This window comes from Ptychodera flava, chromosome 5 (genome assembly GCF_041260155.1).
Source record: "Ptychodera flava strain L36383 chromosome 5, AS_Pfla_20210202, whole genome shotgun sequence".
Taxonomy (NCBI): Eukaryota; Metazoa; Hemichordata; class Enteropneusta; family Ptychoderidae; genus Ptychodera; species Ptychodera flava.
In genome coordinates this window covers 1,364,660-1,385,884 of record NC_091932.1, presented here as the reverse complement: position 1 = coordinate 1,385,884, position 21,225 = coordinate 1,364,660, and the positions used below count along the sequence as shown (strand labels likewise).

General features: G+C 38.7%; 1 protein-coding gene across 1 annotated transcript in view; it reads right to left on the bottom strand.

Moving 5' to 3' along the window:
* Positions 1–3,173: 3,173 nt before the first annotated feature.
* Positions 3,174–21,225, bottom strand: part of LOC139132408 (uncharacterized) — a 32,201-nt gene continuing 14,149 nt past the window's right edge. The window contains exon 2 of the mRNA XM_070698753.1: positions 3,174–6,829. Coding sequence (XP_070554854.1) covers positions 4,841–6,727 — 1,887 coding nt within the window. The 5' untranslated portion in view covers positions 6,728–6,829 and the 3' untranslated portion in view covers positions 3,174–4,840. The remainder of the gene's footprint in view (positions 6,830–21,225) is intronic.

Below are 21,225 nucleotides of genomic sequence, written 5' to 3'. Positions count from 1 at the left end.
TCCTCTATATTTGCAAATGGAAAAATAATATTGACATTTTAGCAGTCTTATATGTAGATGGTGCCCATCAATTAATTGTGGAAAGATTGTTGTAGTGATTGTTCAGAGTTCAAATTGCTTGACAGGATTTTTGTTACTCTGTGCCAGCAACGAACACAGTTAAGCTAGGCTACGATACAAAAGAAAATACATCAAACAGGGGTGAATTGTTGGCAAAGTAAGAATTGTTGAATTTGCAACTCGACTTATTGCTCAAAGACTACTGCTTTATGAATTACCACACTCGCAACATTACCTAACACTTTAGCTTGTTACGTGACATAGTGTCATTGTCAAGTGTATCTGGTCTAGAACCTCTCACTAGTTTCCGTACCCCAATACTAGCTGTTATCGAAGATTGGCTGAATCATCGAATTATACACACTATACTCCCTAAGTTGCTGTGAATAATGACAATCGACCAATCAGATGTAACCTTCCGAGCCAGCTGCACATCTGCAGGAATACTTTGCCATACCAAAACCACTGAGAAACTCTAGACTACGTGTATGTACAGTGTATTGTCCAGTGCATCATCCATTTTATTGTCTTCCTGTATGTATGAATTTAATTGGAAGTTCTCTTTCTAATTGTTTCATGTTTAGCTCATTATACAATCTCGAAGCTTTGGGACAGTTTGGAAATATCGCCCGCCGAACCCTTTATGTTCGCATTGTGAGACATCGCGTTGTACTTGTATTCAACCCCCAGGGCAAGCCACAGTCCCTCCACCAACCGGAAACGTGTGAACCGACCTTTAGAAGGAGCACGTCATAGAGGGACCGTGGAAGGAGCAATCTTGACAAACATGGTCTCGGGGACAATTGTCGTCAGGTCAGTGTCTGCTAGCTCCGCCTTCTAAGAAAGCTGTGTTCTTGTCAAAAATCGCATCCTTGTGAGAATGTCTATAGGAGTTAGTGTTGCAAAATGCAGGCCATGAGCTGTGTGTATGATCGTTTGACTTTACGATTTGAAATGATTGGAACACTGTTCTAATGGATGTCCCAGTCATGCTTGTCACATTTTAGTCGATGACTTTGCGAAGGTTACAGTCCGGAACGCTCTCAGCTCATTATTATGACCGAAGCACACACTGACATGAGCGAAATGGAAACCCTGTGGTTATTATGAGTTGATATCGACGAAGCACTTCAATCACCATGCCACATATGGTTAACCACCGTCCCTCCACCCACATAACGTAAACCCGACACCATTGAGACACAGGAGATTACTACGTGCAAATTTATTTCAACAAATAATTTCGATCAATTATTTGATATTTTTCTACAAATAACTTGGAGATCTGGTGGTGATCACCTGCCCTTTTTTCGTTCGCTGTAGTAATTTTAAGGGTTGAATAAACAGTTATCCGATGGCATGTCTTCAAACGGCACGGGGAAGCGTTTACTTGTTGAAGCTAGATGCAGTCCAGATACTATACTGTAATTTAAAAGTCGTGAAAAAAGAATCTAGACCAGGTAAAAATCACACTCATCATATTGTATGAAAGACTTTCCTTATCTCAAGCTACGTCTCCGTAGGTCATGTGACAATGTCATTAAAAATGGAATGCGAAGTAATCGAAGATATGCAATGGTTTGAGATAACATTGGAGTGAACCAGGGTCAGAATTATTGAGATATACACTCTTTACATGTTAATAGGTTTCACGATAGCGGTTAAACAATAGGGACTCCGCGATTTTTTTTTTTTTTTTTTTTTTTTTTTTTTTTTTTGCTTAACTTGTCTTCATTATCTGCCACAACTTATCGTATAAAACCAAGGTACAATCTATCATCTAATTGGTACTACAATCAACCAAACTAAAAAGATTGCTGAGCAAAACAAAAAACTCATTCGGCAAAGAAAATCAAAAACTGAGAAAGCTGCCATTATAACTAATACAAGTTGGCGGCTGGAATTAAATAAACCAATACACTCCTCAAACCAAACTGATTTAAAAGGCCGTTTACAGCAAATATTGTTAACAGAACCATGAAACCTGGGAATGGCTAAACACAGAGAAATAAGATTATGTATTTCTCGAAACAGCCCTTCACAACATGCTTTTCAAACACCGGAAAGCATGCACCAATATCAACCCGAAATCTATAACAGAGTCCATGAAAAATAGACACAAAACCAAAAGTTCGGATAATCGATTTAAATGCCTAAAGCAAACTAATCGTTGTCAGATTAGTACAACATTTACTGTTAACATAACGAGCACTAGCAACGCTCAAAGTATGCCCTGAAACAAAAACCCGTAGCGTCCAGAAACTCCGGTCGACGCTGGGTGATGTTAATTTTAATATAACACCGGATCGCTCACTATAGAGTCAGTCAATAGTGGCTAACTCTCTCAATAACGAATCTGGCTTCTCCTCCTCGAGGACGAAGATGACTTTATCACACAACCAAGCGGAGGGGATACAAAACAACAGAGCAACTGAAGAAGGAACCCCATTTTCTGCTCCGAAACACCGTTAAGACGCATCACTCAATCAACAAACGGGTTTACCGGGGACCCAGATGACTGTACATTCTATACATGTTAATTTATTGCATCTAGTAATGGCACTGCACCTGTGTATTTTGCACCTGCATCTGTATTTTGTGTATTTAAAAGAGAATGAATAAATCGGACAGTCAGTGCTTAGTCATCCTCGTGTTAGCTCCCGTTACTGTATGTATGGGTGTATGCCTTTCCACTTGGCCATTCTGAATATTACAATAAGGGTTAAAGCACCATCTTTGCACTGGTGTCTCGCCATGTATTCCACACAACATAACTGCAATTATCCTTTTATTCACCATATCGGAATATTAAACAAACTTGGTAGAGCCGATGTGTGCCCTCATTTTCCTTTATAGTCACAGAAGTGAATAGCGCGGAGAACAAACAGTAGACAGAAATTTGAAACCGTGCGGAGAATTGTGTCCTAGCAGAGAAATTTGAAACAGTGCGGAGAAATTTTAAACAGTAGAGAGAAATGTCAAACAGCGCGGAGAATTTCCAAGAGCGCGGGGATAAATTTCACACAGCGCAGAGAATGGTCGTTTTCGTCCACGGTAGTGTCTCGACAAGAACACGGAGACTCATATAAAAGGCAAAGACAAGCAGAGCGCCATCACATTCACATGATACATTTTACTTCCAGCCGACTATAAAGTTAAGTACATCAATTCTCAATGTAACATTGTAAAGTTGTCATAATATTGCCTATGTTGTTGTTTACAAAAATGTCGACTTTCCACCATCATACGATAAGAACATATATGATAAAAGATTTGAAAACACATGACCATCACTTGTTCTCTAAATTAAGTTAGATTTAAAACTGTATTCGCTCATCTTAAAATTCCTCCAATATAGGAATTGTCAATTGTTTTCAATAAAAAATTGATCAAAATTGTTTTTTGTAAGTGCTGATTGCTAGTATACATAGACGTATCCCGAAAAAGGTTATCTCCCTGGCTTGAAGTACATTGAAAAGCCAAAGTAATCAGTTCTGCTTAATAATCGACAAGTTTAAATAGAAAATCAAAATGCAAATATTGGAATGTGAAGATCGTAATATTTCCGAGCTCTAACATATGAGACGTAGATCGATGTAAACTTTTACAGAATTCTATGAAAATAACAATAGACACAGTACGTGACAACCTAGACACAGTGTGTGACAACCTATACCTATAGCAAACCACGATGTTTTGTGACTGCCTCCAGAACGCAGAATTGATTTTCATCAACTTGACCGGGGCGTTCTCTCTCTCTCTCTCTCTCTCTCTCTCTCTCTCTCTCTCTCTCTCTCTGAGCCAATAGGACCAGCCTTGACTCTGTACTGTTACACGCTGAGAAATACTTATGCTACACTATTGCTGTTCAGCTTGCTGTTGCTCTCATGAAATGGTTTGAGTTATACACGACTATAAAGCGCAGACTAACAGCGGAGCAAAATTTAGAAATAGCGTTGATCGCGATTTCAGGTTTGTTACTAAATATAGCTGCAAACTTTGCTGTTGCATGCGCGGTTATTGTTGCAGCTGGTAGTCTAAGCCATACAAATGTAAATTCATACAAATAAGTGTGACTTTAAGTTGTCATTGTAACACCAGCAGGTTGTATTGTCATCGTTTATGCGGAAAATGCCGACAAATATTTATTTATGCATATTAACGAGAGAGAACATGACGTCATTTGCGATCAGCGTTATTGCAACCGGTTAATTATTTAAATACTGCTGTGAATCTTGCTTATGAAATCACCATGGCATTTAACCTGTTCACCCCCAATTCCCTGTAAACAGGTCCACACTTACCATTGATAACAATGGGTTTGGACCAAACCATGGTGGCGAAAGGGTTAAACGATGAATGAACTACTTCGCTTCAGTTGCTCAACAACAAAAAGAGTTGTCAAATTTTAAAGAAAGTTATTTGACTGATACCCGTCGTTTTTTCAGGTTTACGCTAAATGTTGTAGTGTTAAACTTACTGCAATATATGGGTATCTCTACTGCTTCATATTCTTGAGTAGAATGCGATTCTACCAGGATTTTGCAATATGTTACTATTGTTACTAAATATTTGCTGTTTTTGTAATATGTGTGTAAGAGTACACGTGTTAGTATAGTCATTAATAGCACTGTATGTCAAACAAGCACGCCTTCTACCTCTATTTCCTTAGAATAGGGCATCTCCCTACAATGCTCATTAACCCGACATATTTAAAAGTAATCAGTATATTTAAGTTCATTAAAAATGAAGCTAAAATAATTGCCGTCCGCTGTTAGAATTAAAGTGTGACTTCCTGCACACTTTCAGAATAATCTAAACTTGGGCGGGTCCTCACAGGCGATCGACAAATCGGTAAGTCGTTTACATGATTCGGCGAAGAGACTTCTGTCACGATTTCCACATCATATTCTGAGTCTTGTGTTGGCATCGAATAGTGTTTGTCTCTTCCACAGTCTCTGTTTTGAAATGTTGTCATTTCAAATTCACTGGACCCAGCATGCGCATTACCATTGTATTCCAACTCCCGTAGTCGCCTTCTATAAACTGGATTACACGTTGAAGCGTCGTTTTCAGAATCTGAAGACGAAACATCAAAATGTTTCTTCTGGCGCACAAGAAGGCGCGGGGAGCCACTTTTTGCCCGCCTTCTACTCCTTTTACGGTTCCCCGAAACACTATTTGTTGATAAATTAACTGGGACAGTGTGATTATGGGAGGTATTTTTTATTTCAGGAACTTTTCCGAACGCTGCATTATCATCATAGGATGTACCGTTTTGTGCATTGTCCGTCGGTATCCCTTGTGTTGTGGGTAGCTGATCATCGTCAGCATTGACGTAAATGACCGGGTAATCAATATTTCCCTCCTTGTCATTTTGTGGTATTGACATAGATCTGATTTGCTTGGCTTTTCCATCAGAATGTTCGTTGTTATTTTGTCTAGTAGACTTCTTTGGAAATGCTCCAGCGTAATCTTTATTAGTTGGTATGGTAACAGTCTGAGTAGTAACATCCTCCATCATCATTGTTGCTTTTAAAAGAATTTCTTCATCCACAGAATCTATAGTACTTGCACTCAGCATACTCGTGATTGAAAGTCTTCTAGTCGTAGTTAGAGTCGCTTGCAGCAGATTTGGTTTTTCGGAATATTCTCTACTCTTCGATGATTTATCATTTTGTTTCCGTCCATATGAGGGCGCCCGTCTACCTCGATCATCGTCTCCACTACTACTTTCTCGACTGTCCGAAAAACTACCATGGCTGTCAGAATCCGTGCTTGACATGCACTGTACTGATGCGTCAGAGAGAGAGTCAGCGTTAGCCTTCCTGGAATGATCACTTCCGGTTGCCTGGTAACCGTCATTACAATATGTAAATGATTTGCTGTCGTTTATCGATGGCAGTCTATCTAGATCAGCCATACTTGACCGGTGAATTAAAATCATCGGGGAGCTTGGAACTTTAAATCTTTCTTGACTTATTGCCAATTTTTCACTCAATGAAAGGTCTTGGCCTTCGCCTAATGTTCTAGAGTAAGCCAACCCTGTTTCGTCTGGAACCAACAAACTTGGAATAGAATGTCCTGTAACTGCAATACTGTCACTTCGTATACTCGCCTCGCTTCTATTGAACTGACCTGGATGAAGATACCCTTTTGCTATTCCAGATGTGCTTGGGACTACTTCCAAACACTCGGTTTTCGTCTTCTGAAAAGGCTTTATGCTATAATTTGGATTGTTCGCGATTGGATTGGCTCTTTTGATGTTCGCAAGTTTTTTCTTTTCTCTTGCTTCTTGTAGTACGACACAAGCGCACAAAATTGTGAAAATACCACAGCCCATTATGATTGGGCCAACTATTCGAAAATTATACAAATGATCATATCTAACTGAGTCTCTAACAACTTCAACTGTGTTGCCGTTGACGATTGTTTTGTCAGAAAGTTCATCTGCGTAATAGCCCATGACGGTCATTCCAAGACCCCCGGCAAAGATGAGTAATCCAATCAGAACTGCACAGCACGCAGGTTTATTAAAACCAGGTTTCAAATCCGGAAACCTGACTTCTGCTGTGACTCTGTGAGTATGAGCGTCCCGGTGAAAGTCAACTGCCCTTTTGCTTTTCCTTCTTACTCGACCACTTAGACCGCCCCTTGCGTTTATCATATTGTCATGCTAGTTCTGACTCCACTGAAGATTGTAGAGGGCGTAGTTTGATCACTTTCAGCCCACCACATCAAATGACTACACTCCCTTGGTAAATGTGTTCTGAAAGAAAACAAAAGAAAAAAAAGGATCATTTACACAGCAAAAGCAATCAAATTGAAATGCTGATAATCAACTAAGACTATTGTGTGAACTCTATTGTGATTGTTTGCAGCACTATATAGTAATATCCATTTATTAGAAGTGAATAAATAAGTGTTCAGTATGCAAAATACAGCGTCAGTGAGTCAGTATTAAATTCATTATTATCTGTCGTGGATATTCGTGTGTAGGGCGTTTCGTATTAGGTAGCGTACGGTAGAATATGATTTAACTACACTGTAATTCAATCAAATTCTTTGCTTCCAAAAAAGGCCATGACTTTTTCCTTGTGTTTGTACACATACACACACACACATACATACATACATACATACATACATACATACATACATACATACATACATACATACATACATACATACATACATACATACATACATACATACACACACATACACACACATACATACACACACACACACGCACGCACGCACGCACGCACGCACACACACACACACACACATACATACATACATACATACATACATACATACATACATACATACATACATACATACATACATACATACATACATACATACATACATACATACATACATACATACATACATACATACATACAAACTGGTAGTCAATATATACTATGTGGTGACTCGGTGATAACGCAATATTTAGTATCTACCCATGTCTTTGCATTACATTTATGTCTTCAGAACGTTTGGTAAGAGAATGATGTCATGTGATATTTAGCAAAGAACGCTTACTGTAAGGTCTAATAGTTTAGAAAACTGCTTAGTCGGTCCGATGACCGAAGGAGAATGAAAATCATCACTTGTGATAAACGATACGGATTTAGGTTGGCAATTGTGTGATCTGCGGGTTGTGGTGATTTGGAAATTCAATCGAATGGTGACATGATGTAGTTGCCTTTCGTCTGATGATTTATCAAAGGCTACCAAATCGAAGGCAACCAGATCGAAGGCAACATTCTATGTTGGATTTTCCCACGTATTGTTTTTCGACAGGTGGCGAGAGAATAGATGTTGAGCGGCGACTGTGACGCTCTACAAGGGGTCACTATATTTGTAAATATTCATACAACACCTGCAGAATTCCAAAGTCACACGATGGAGACAGAACACTCATCAGACAAAACATCATGTGCAAATAAGGCTGCGTTCACAAATAATGGTTAAGGGGGCTTGAGACATTGCTTTTTTACCCAGATCCTCTCAATACCCTCAAAAATTTTCAAGTCCCCCCGTCTATATGATCAAAAATTTTCAAGTCCCTCAATTATCATATAGCTGCATATTTATTAGGGATGCAGGCAAAGAAAAAATAAACATGTATTGGGCAGTTCTGCTCGCAGATGTTCAACACTACCTGTTATTAGCAGTTTGTAGAGCCATATACGTAAGGCAAATTTTTAAATTATTTAATTTTTAAACACATCAGTGATCTTTTTTGATTTATCAGTCAAAGCCGACTTGAATTAATCCAACTCGAGCTGGCCACGCGAACATGGCACCTGCTAAAGAGCAAAAAAATAATGATCATGAGAGAATATGCAAATTTTGAATTCCTGGCTACATTGGATGCTACTTATAAGTTTTACGAAGTTGACAATACTGGGAGGTTATATCAAATAAACGTTTTAATCTCCGAAAGTTTTTGTGTAATTATGTTAAATATTGTAAATTTAAAATAATTCAATTTAGTCACATTTTTCATGAAAATCAGGGTCTTTACTGTGCAAAGTTTGACTTTTGCGTTATTATACGATGAGAATGTTAAAATTTAGAAAATCAAGCATGGTGACCCCGGTCTGTTTTCTTTAATATTTGATTATTCTCATATGCAAGAATTCAAAAATCCCTGATAACTTTCAAGTCTCCTGGTCTTCTATGTGTTGCTTTCTGGCCTGATCTTGTTTAAAGTATGTTTCACTGTCATGAGCCGTCACATGACCCGAACTCTTCTTCAGCTACTTCATAGTCATAGCTATCCTTGTCACTGCCGGGATAGTGCAGTGACAGTGACACTACCCGTAGGCAGTAGCTGGGCAGTAGCTGTATTAATTTTGATAATTTTGACAATAATTTTGTTCAGTTTATACAATTGCATTCTTGTTCTACTTCCTACAGCGTGTCGAACTGTCCAGTATTCAGCTTGCCATCGCAGCCTGTGATTATGTACCCCGCATCTGTATCATCGACAAATGACTTTCAGCCTGGACTCTAATTCAATTATCACGCAATATTTATATATGCAGGCTTTTGTCGAAAAACTGAATACTGTGTGTTTCAGCACGCTGTAGGGAGACAGCAAGAAACTGTATTTGATATATTGCATACAAATATTGCAAAAATCATCAACAGTTGCAGCTTCTGCCCCGATACTGGGCCTACTTGTTTGGTTTTTTTACGAAAATTCATACACTTTTAGATTTTTTTGAGACAAAATGATGAAATGCGACAAATGGTTTTAGATCTTGTTTAATTATTTATTACTAACATTAGAACAATTGGATGACATTAAAATGTAATTAACACGATTGGAACTAATTTGGGATAATTGGATTTTCATATTTTGCAAAATTCTCAAAAGTGATAGCTGAATGTTGCAATATCGCATACTACTAATAAAAACAAGTGTGTAATATAAAAAGAAACGCAGAAGAGATAACATTTGCAGATTAAACCGACATTACTTCACCATCCAATTATCCCAAATTAGTTCCAATTGTGTTAATTAAATTTTCATTGAATTACCCATCAAACCTTGGAATCGTAAATAAGGTGCCAAAAATTTTCAGGTCTCCCATGGGCAGAGCAAAACTTTCAAATTCCCCCTCTACTACCCCAAAAATTTTCGCTTCCCCCTGAATTCCTCCAACGCCCCCCCCCCCCCTCACTGTTTTTTGTGAACGCAGCCTAAAGTAACTTAATAGCATTCTGCTGGGATTCAGAAACCTGGAACAACTTTTCTGCCTGTTTACAGGTGATAATATGCCAAATATTGATGTTAGATACCCTCTCAAGAATGGAACAGTCCACCAAGATCGACTTCTACGTCGGGCATCCCTCTTTACAGACGTCATATCGTCAATCACCACTATTTTCAAGTCGGATATCCCTCTATCGTAAATGGGGTGTTCATTGCGCATGTCATCTGTTCATTTTCCATGGCCAGCTTTAGGACACCCTTCGAACTGTGTCCTTAAAAGGACTGTATTGCACGTTTCTTTTCGATAGAGTGGTGCCAAGCATTAAAGGGCAATCGACAAACGACTAAAGTCTATATACATTGAGATAGCACCATTTCTACTAATACTTTTAACAATTCGTTTTCAGCAAGTTGAACTCCAGTCTAATACAAGGACATAATTGTCCGCATCTAGCAAATACAGGGAGACCACAGATGTTATGCCGGCCCTTCTACTAAATATGGTTCTTCACAGCCCGTGAACTTCCTTGAGAGAACAATTGTGAAGAAAATCTGTATCAATTTTTAAGTGTCATGTAGAACAATGGCTGCCGTACGTGCCCGTTTCTCGCGTCCTTCATCTACAAACACAGGCGCTTTATTGCTGGGATAATAATCGTATTATCCTGTCTGTGCAGCGGTGGACAACGGGCCCAAGCCGGGCCCAAGCCGTGCAGAGCTCTACAGCCGCTCGGTTAAGCTAGCTCACATGTACAGTAATATCACGTACCGTTATTCTTTATTAAATAATCAAGTCATGTAGACATTCTACACATTGATGATTATGCAGTGCGTTCGCCGGGCCCGAGCCAGGTAGCCATAGCCATTCGTGTATAATGCCAGTCAACATGTATGCCTATAGGCCTACACTAATATCACGTACAGTGATTCTTTTATTGAATAAACAAGTCGTATATAGACATTCTACGTATTAAATACGATGATTATCCCAGCAATGTGCCAAGCGCCTGTGTCTACAAAGCAAGACTTAGTGTTTACAAGAACAGTCGAATAGTCAGTGATCAGTTAAGTGAAGAACTACCCCCAATTTTTGCATCAGAGATTCTATGTTGATATATAAAACGGAAGAGTACCTATTAGATAGGACATATCTGATAGTGAAAGAGAAAACTGAGCAACAGAACAGACTATGCCACTTTAATGAGTTTTGTTACTCGATACCCTGATAACAAAATACCATTTGCCACGAATTCGAAATGTAATCTACCTACGTCACGAATTCTGGCTGTCACGTAAACCTATACGTACGTCACGATTCCCGCTCCTTAGCGCTGTACTTCTTACTGCCCAGCCTCTAATGAATTTAAGACAGAATTCTTACCAATGACCAACCCTTCATCTTGAACTTTGTAATCGTTATCCTAATAGACACATTTACTGAGGGAGCCAAGTCTCATTTAAGAAGTGAACAAATTACGGAAAATGAAACAGCCTAATTCTGATGTTATTTTACATCGTCTATATATTAAAGAATATCAAAGAGGAATAGAGTGATGACTAAAAGAAAGATACGCTCTTTTTATCAAATCTAATAATAATAATAATAATAATAATAATAATAATAATATTGGGTTCTTATATAGCGCACATATCCACAAATACATGTGCTCAAGGCGCTTTACAATTATTATTACCCCTGGTCACTGGACCTATAGTATGATACCACTCAACTCCCTGGGGAGCAAACTACAGCTCACATGTGCAGCCAATAAGCGCAGCAGAGCTAAACGCACACATTACAACCACTGTCCTACCAGGTACCCATCACTCCTGGGTGGGGAGAAGCAATGAGGAATAAAGTGCCTTGCTGAAGGACACAACACCATAGCCATGCCGGGGCTCGGACTCGCCATCCTGTGATCGTGTGTCCACTGCTCTAGCCCACTCCTCTAGCCCATGATGTCACTACACTGTTTGTCAAAACTTGTGAATCGAAATCGAATATTACTACCAAACGTATAAATTAAACGATTAGACGGGCTTCCAAAATAAAATGACCGAGGCCTATAATAGGCATTGGGATAATGATATTTATTAGTCAAGGTGTAAAGAAACTGGTTTAATTCTGTAACGTATTATCATGCTGCAACACAAGCAGAGCCACAAATACAGCCAACTTCTTTGTTTTTGTAAGTTATCCAGCATGTTCTTCAATGCGGACAAGAAAATTGCATGCAATTGTGATACACAACGCGATTGTCAAAATAAAGGAAATGAATTAAGAATATCCGTTATGATAAAAGAATTGAATGTTATTGAATATTGAAAATTTAACAACATTACTCACCAAGCATGAACCAAAACCAAGACTACTATCACTTCAAGGTAATATCATAGAGAAAGATAGATAGAGTGGCAACGGGTATTGTTTAAGGCGTGAGGCGGTTACGTAACCAATCCATGTTCGCCTCGCCTCTGGTTGCTCTCGCCTCTCTTTTCCGAAGAGTGCCGACCATGAATCCTTCGGTAATTTTCGGATTTTCGCCAATTGTTAAGCGAAAGTATGTTCGGCAAAGTTTGTGTTGTTGTTGTCGTGTGGTGCTGAGCAGAATTGACGTGCTGGCGAAAACGGGAGTGTTTTTAGCTTCAGGAAAATGAGTTTTACCGTTTTAAAAATTCCTCTCATATTTTTATGAATATATAATGAGTGTATTTGAACCAAATTTGAAAGTCTTTTATCGATACTCTCTGGTTTTACTCAATGGTTTACGGTCAGTCATACCGTCTTTTACACGTGCGTCAAGGAAGGATATGTTTATGAAACTGCTGGCGTGTTATGTTTTGATTGGCGTGAAGCAGTGTTTCTGGCCTGAGAGCTCACGAAGTAACTATGGTTGCTACGCGACTGGCAGTACGATGCCATCTCGTCGTATTTTTCGCATAATCTCGTGTAATTATCAACCACAAACAAAGCCTCCAAAAAGTTTAACACCTTTGAAGCTCATTTTAATATGAAAAGCCAATAGTCTACCGAGACGACCATGGAACAAAAGGCATGCAAGTGTTGCCACTCTGTCTATATGTTTCTCTGTGGTAATATGCACCTCAAAAGTGAAAGACTTAAACTTTTGCTCAAACTTTCCTCAGTGAAACTTTCAACCATTCTCTTACCAAAGCAAGAATAAAAATCAGGGGTCACCGTGCAAACTTTGGTACTAGAGAGACAAATAACTTGCGATTTCTCGATATTTGAAATTCAAAATGGCCGCCATCCCTGTGTTAACTCTATGGGAAAAAATAAATTTTTCGATTTTCGAAAAACTAAGACCATAAAAACTTTCTTTCGTCGAGAGCTTCAAAATGAGCCCCAACAAGAGGTAGGTCTGGAGAAAATTGATAAAATTTGAAGGCCCGAGTTTCTGTCCCCGAGGTGCGTTAGTTTCTGTCCCCGAGGTGCGTTCTACCTTAACCGATCACAAAATCAGTTTTAACCGGTCACAGCATCAGTTTTATCCGATCGCATCATCAGTTTCACAACATCAGTTTACCGATCTCAACATCAGTTTTACCCGATCATAACACCTGTTTTACCGACCACAACATCAGTTTCCCAACTAGCGCCAAGGTCGGCAGATGAGATGCAGTTACAGTAATTCATTTGAAGCTGACACTAGCCCGTATGTCTCGATTGTAGGCGACGATAAATTCAAATGTGTTATATTTATGATGTTATTTGGATTCTTGACGTAATCCTTTCGCATTTCGAAACAGCTTTCACATTTCTTTCAAATATCAACTCGTTCGATGATTTGATAGATCTGCAGGAACGATCTCATAAAGGATTGCTTAATTATACAGCTGCTGGAATAATCTGACAGTCTGGTGTCATTGCTTTGATGTGTCGTGTATATAGCTTGTGGTAGTCTATAGTCAAATCAAAAAATGATTAAGAAGATGTATTGAGATTATGAAAATCAATCAACGCTCGTAACGTTTTCAAGTTGCTCACCGCCTCTTTTGTCCTGCTAAGAAAATCCGACGAACAATAAACGTATTTAATAACTCCATGAGAATTTCAAAATGACGTCACTTTTCCTAATATTTAGCCTCTCTTATCACATTGACAATGTCAGGATTAAGAATCGCATGGACATAACATGAGTGGAAGTAGACTCATCGACCAACCATGAAACTTCCTTTACATAACAACGACATGCCAAGATATAATAATGTATGATGTGGGAGTTCGGTTAACATTTCTAGTATTAACACGTTTGGAACTAATTTGGGATAATTGGATGGTGAAGTAAGGTCGTTTTAACCTGCAAATGTAAGTTCATCTGCTTTTCTTTTTTAAGTTACACACTTTTTTCTATGAGTAATTTGTAGTATTGCAACATTCAGCTATACGGCACCTAACACTTTGAGAAATTTGAGAAATATGAAAATCCAAATTAGTTCCAATCGTGTTATTTATTTAAGACTCAATGTTGTGCCCACTTCAGTCATATGGACGACCAAACCTTAAAAAGTTATGATTAAATTCGTCTTACCTAATTATGAGGATGATTTTCACAAGAGATGAGTTTTCAAACAGAAATGGAAACAAACGCGTTTTTTTTCCGATGAGTTTCTCAGTGAACAAACAGGTCCCTAATCCAAGCAAACCAGGATTTACACGGTCGGCCATGATATACACAGTAGTATAATGCCTACGTATTCGTGAAAGTCAGCAAATGCCTCGAAAAATTTGCAAGTTGTCCTTCAATTTTTACCATGGGTTTGGTTTTTTCGAAAATTTGCATGGTCAAGGGAGACACAGGATTCAAATCGCTACGCACAAATTCTAAATAACATTCATTTCGTGAATTAACCAGTACATGGAATATTAGACATTGAAACCCCAATGCATCAAGGCTTGGCCTGTGTGTGGCTGTGTGCGGCTGAGGCGGGGTCTGTCTGTGACTGTATGTGGCTGTGTGCGACTGTCTGTGGCTGTTTGTGGCTGAGGGGGTCTGTCTGTGATTGTCTGTGGCTATGTGTGTCTGTGAAAATGCAGAATGTTTGTTTAAAAACTTAGCGACTTCCAATATATTGCTTTTCAGCTGATTTGTCTGTCCGTCGATTGATTTCAACTGATTTGGCTGTCTGTCGATTGATCTCAACTGATTTAGCTGTCCGTCGATTGATCTCGACTGATTTGTCTGTCCGTCGATTGATTTCAACTGATTTGGCTGTCCGTCGATTGATTTCAGCTGATTTAGCTGTCTGTCGATTGATCTCGACTGATTTGGCTGTCTGTCGATTGATCTCGACTGATTTGACTGTCTGTCGATTGATTTCAACTGATTTGGCTATCTGTCGATTGATCTCGACTGATTTGGCTGTCCGTCGATTGATTTCAACTGATTTGGCTGTCTGTCGATTGATCTCGACTGATTTGGCTGTCTGTCGATTGATTTCAACTGATTTGGCTGTCTGTCGATTGATCTCGACTGATTTGGCTGTCTGTCGATTGATCTCGACTGATTTGGCTGTCAGTCAACTGATTTCAGACAAGGTTGTTATTTCGACCGGAGCGTCTGAACTCCGTACTTTTATACATTGCACCACATATGCATGAATGAGATATTTGAATTAAATTTTAAATAAAATAGGTTCACCAACGTCAAACGATCCGATATTTTACTATATGTTTTAATTTGAATGTAGCAAGGATTTTTCATCGGTACGTGACTGAAGAAAGACCGACAACGCTTAGCAAGTACAACTGTTTACTGGATGTTTTTATCGTAATTCACAGAAGACTAAAACAATGATAGCTGTGTTAGGCCAAAAAAAAAAAAGTTTGTTTCTCATCCCCGCGCGCGTCAATGTAGTCCCGCCGCGCCAACCTTTTTTTTTTGCATCTCAAGAGAGAAGGAAAAAAAAAGAAAAAAAAAGAACAAATTAAACCGTTCAGATCATACCAAAGCAACACAAATATCTTATGATATACAAAACTGAACTAGACAGAACATTGAACATCACACAGTGCTGTAACACTCCATTCAGAACTGTACACTATGTCATTGAAAGCTATCAAAACTGCTTTCTGCACTAATAGTCAAAAAGCAGCACTGTTGATATGCTAAAAATTTGCTGTGCATTTATCTCTGCATGCATTCCTATATTCTCATGTTGTAAGCGCGTTGTTGTTGATGGTTGAATAAAAAAAAAAGTAGCAGCAAAAAAAAAACCGCGTCACCGCACCATTTTTGCAAGATGCCTAGGATGAGAAACAAACTATTTTTTTTTTTTTGGCCTTGTTATTATACGTAGGCATACACGGCATACCTGTAGCTGTGTCTGCCTGTATTAGCACTCGCGGACATAAAGTTATTACACCCATGTATCTTTTCCGAACCAATATCCATTTGGCAACACGATTTGTCTTATCCGAGGCACGTGGAGTGATACAGTCATTTATCCAATGAGCGTTTCACGATTGCAATCGGATAAGTAGAGGCAGATGTACAGCTGTAAAGCAGATTCAATCATCTGGAAATGGTAGTGAATGGTCGTTGTAGGTTTTTATCTTTTGTACTTTCATTTTGCAAGAATTATCCTGCACCTGAGGATATTTCATAGATAAAACGTTTAGGATACCGTTATAAATTGAGCATGACTGTGACTTCGTCCCTGGGTCGAGTAAAAGGTCAAAACTTAATCTTGATATTCTTTCTGTAAAACGAATTAATTATAGGAAAAGTGTCGTAGCACCGCTCAAACTACCATCAGTTCACGTCTTGTTGATCTGTAAGATCATATCACTGTTTCTTTCATTTGCACGGCTTTCATTATTAAACATGTGCGAAAGATGACATTTACAATTAAAATTCATAAAAATAGAAACTTCTGCAAGCATGATTTACAAAGAGAGCTATGTCATTAATTTTGTTAACTTTCATGTGAGATGTACTTATTTTTTTAAAAATAATAGCCGCCAGTTTCTACTGTTCCTGTGTTGTTAGCATCTTGTTAGTTCACAAGCGTTTAAAATTTTCAACTCTGGCGTCTTTGCTCAGGAAAGCTGGACATTCTTTCATTTCATGGTCATGTTGGTTGTATTTCTATCCTTTTCACCTGAGTAAAGTTCCAACTCGAGTTGCCATTAGCAACTGAATACGTCCTCTCTTCCTTCAATAGCATCGCGGAAATGTATTTTACAATTACATTACGACATGGTTCATCGACCACTACAATTTAGATCAAAATATTTATCGTCAGTATTTAGAATGCGAGTCACGCGTATCTGAAATCAAACATGAACACCATACAATTACTGGTGGCATTAGTTATGAAGAGATACAATGGGATACAAATTCTACAAATATTGTCTCGCCAAAGTGTAATCAGGTGTAACAGCCCAATGCTGACCTTATCATAATGACCTAATAAAACATGTAAATATGATAATCATGATTGATAAAGCACACTATGTAGTGCTTTCCTGTGCTTTTGATATTATGTCAATTTTATTCAGTGAAGCTGTTTCTCAAGACAGTTTTTCACTCAAAGGTGACAAAAGTGTCCACAAGGAGAGTTCGGTAAACCTCATAGTGCCAAAGTCTGAACATAGATATCCTTCCGTCCCTAAACACCCCTGAAACCAAGAAAGCCAGTTTCAATGTACTAGTTAATAAACCGGCTTTAATAGGGAACGAGCACAATTGACGGGAGGGGTATTTAGTTGAAATGTATGATCTTATTTATATTTTGCATTCATTCTCATCCACCCCCATCCGCAAAAAATTCAAGAGCCCTTTAACTGTTGGAAAGAACAATTTTGTTGCCACCTCTCCTATAACAAAATCTATAAAAATGACTAACAGATGTAAACTGAAGTAACAAATAAATGTTTTGGTGTGCGATAGCTTTTGTCAAGTTGAATCATCAAACAAACAAATCTGGATAATCTTGAATATTGAATGTTTGTAATTTGAGTCGAAGTTCTGTTTTCAAAAATTACTATTAGGACTATGTAAAGTTTTACCATTGAAAACACTTTGGTGTCTGACAATGAAGAAGACAATGATCCAATGATAACACGATTGGAACTAATTTGGGATAAAATGGATCTTTATATTTTTCAAATTTCTCTAAAACGTTAGGTGCCCTATAGCTAAATGTCTAAATATTGCAAATTACTCATAAAGACAAGTGTGTAACGTAAAAAGAAAAGCAGATTAGCTTACATTTGCAAGATTTTAAAGACATTACTTCACCATCCAATTATTCTAAACAAGTTCCAATCGTGTTTGATGTAATGGCACATTGGCTTGTTGCACATTTTGAATCAGTGCTTGGCCAACGGAACAACCGTGTGCTTCCGGTCACTCGATTTACCCTAATTTTTACTTGCTGACCCTAAACTTTTAAAAGCCTTATGTAAAACAAGTGTACTTCCAAATAAATTTTAGAGGAACACCATCCAGATTTTTCTCATCGAAAAATCCTCTCAGTTCGTCTTGGGTGTCCTAGAGATGTTACTTCAAGTTAGCAGTAGTTTTGAAGTAAAGACTTGGCAAGGTTGCTGAGACTACCAAGTACTTCATCACATATATTCGCATCAGTTGTGAGCGACATCACGAGGGTAATCGTACCTTTCGAATGAGAAATAACCGCTGAATACAGACAAAGCCTACATTGGACTTGGTATTTTTCGTTACAGAATACACTTTAATCTGCTTCCACGTATAACGTACAAGAGTATTATGTACAAGAGTCATGGTTTCTACTTTTATATTCTTGGCAAGATTCATAAAATCAAAACATCGGGGATCTACCACCAGGGCGTCCAATATGTAGCCAAGTAGCGGCCCCAACTCGTGCAGCATTTTTGTGGTGAGAATCTCTTGTTATTCTCACCGCTGTCGGTGAGAATTTTTTAATTCTCACCGGTGAGCTGCGAGAAATGCACTCCTTGGTGAGAATAAAGTATGATAACAGATTCTCACCGATGAGACTGGAAAATCTCACCAAGCACGGTGAGAATGTATAATACTTATCATTCACTGGTGAGAATCAAGCAGACTCACCATTCACTGGTGAGAATCAAGCAGACTCGCTGTTTATCGGTGAGAATCAACCAGACTCACTGTTACAGCCAAATTGCCTTATTTCCTTTTGGTACATTTCAAGCTGGTACAGCTATTTTTCTTTGCTCTCTAAATTCAACTTTGTTTATACCTTCTAAGAAATTTGTATATGGCCCTCTAGAGGCCGGGAGTGCGTCTCCTTTGATGCCATCGTCTTTGAGGTTATGACCTCAATCAATTACATAACAGCGGGAGGTAATTGAAAGCTGGGCATGCGAAAGCATGGTGTGATGTGGCAACTTTGTTCAGAGAGCTGATTAGTTTCTAGGTTTTGTTTGAATGATGCTGAACCAACAAATGGAATGAAACCTCAACCGCCTGGTGGCTTTAATTATATTGGTAAGCTTTAAGGGACTGGTCAGTTTCTTCAGCCTGGGGGGGGCCGGTGGATTCATGGGGGGGGGGGGTCACCCTGTTTTTGACTTTGGTGATAGGGGGGGTCACCATGTTTTTGAAATGCCCAATGGGGGGGGGTCAGTGTGTTTTTGAATTTTGACACAGGCTCATCATTGCCTAAAATGCTAGTGTCAGCCACAAAATTCATCATTCAGTTGTATTTTTCGGCGCGCCCTTCGGGCGCGTAACTTTAATAATCAGTCATATTTTTCAGCACGCCCAACTTTAACATATCAAGCATACATACATCAGAGATATCTGTATGTTCAATATTTTTCAGCGTGCTCTTTAAGCTCATTACTTTAATACATGGGGCCCGGGGGCACCAACGTCCTTTGTATCTCCTTGCTGTTTATTATTTGCCATAAATGTGAAATTTGGCAAAAAGTCAAATTGTTTGGACATAAATGAAAGTTATTTGAACTGGTTGGTTACTGCTCCAGCATAAGTTCAAGTGTGGATTCTAAGTATCGACAACCCTGATATAAAAGTGAATTAAGAATTAGAGATGGGACTCAATAGGATCAACAATATTTAAAACAGGAAACGGTGAACTTATATAATACAGAAGGGGAGAAAATTTAGCCAATGGCTAATCTAAACCAAATTACTTAAACTGGACTGTTGGCATTGATTACACATGTATTTATTGTCCATCGTATAGAAAATAAATTTGGGCCATTGACTAAAAAACATTTGCTTGTTACACTCACCACACTTGTACTTAGTATTTGGAGTGTACACCTATCTACAATACAATGATAAAAAGTTTGGACTCTGTAGGTCAACAGTGCATCTTTAATGTGTGAGACTAAATAAGCTTACCCTCAAGTATGTATAGGCCAAAGACAATATTTAATTTTGAATTATGTAGTACAGGGAAGGACATACAATATGGTGAAAAGCAAATTAAATATAAAAACTGAATATACAATTATATGGAAATGTTGTTTTACAGTCATGAGTATCTGGTGTGTGCCGAGAGACAAATATTAAAATTGGACAGTATCATCCTGACCACAGTTTGTCTGACTGGTTGTTTCCTTCTGATTTTCTGACACGGTGATAGGTACAAAATATTATGCTATTCACGATAGTTATACAACATAGCTTGCATTTTGTTCACAGTAGAACTGAGTTTTACATGTAAGATAACTTTCTCGTAAACTGTAAATTCTGGCTTCTGGCAGCTCAAACGTCGCAATACTACATTTTTTGATATGATATGGAGTGACTTCCACACATATGCAATATGCAGTGACAGTCGATATATTCATAGTAAGAGTCTACTACATTCAAGTATAGTGATGTTGACAACTACATGCATGCCAGTGCACGATTTCAAAGTAGCAAGGATGAAATTCTAATGGTCTTTTAGTGGAAATATAGGTATTAAACGACAGTGAAACAAACAACATTAGTTATCGTGACCTTGCTGAAATATAGGTATTAAACGACAGTGAAACAAACAACATTAGTTATCGTGACCTTGCTGAAGTGCAATCTCGGATCATGTATGATCTGATGATCATGCCAAATTTATACCATGTCGGATTATGCTGTGATTCTGAAGTGCGCGTACTTCCTTAGTAAATCGGTCAACATCCCTGCGTACGATGCTGTGTGTTCCGCTACAGCTAATCGCCCCGCTCACCCTACGTACGGGTCTTTGCAGGGCTGTGGTGAGCGGGGCGATTTAATAGCTGTAGCGGAACACACAGCATCGTACGCAGGGCTAGGTCAACATAAGCATGCACACACTATGCTGCGAAAACGAGCCCTGCCACTCCTTGACGTGTTCTGCTGGGAGTGGCTGACCAACCTACCCGAGTGGTCGAGGCTACGGATTCGCAGCAAGCACACACTCAGACTGTCTTTAGCGATCGGAGT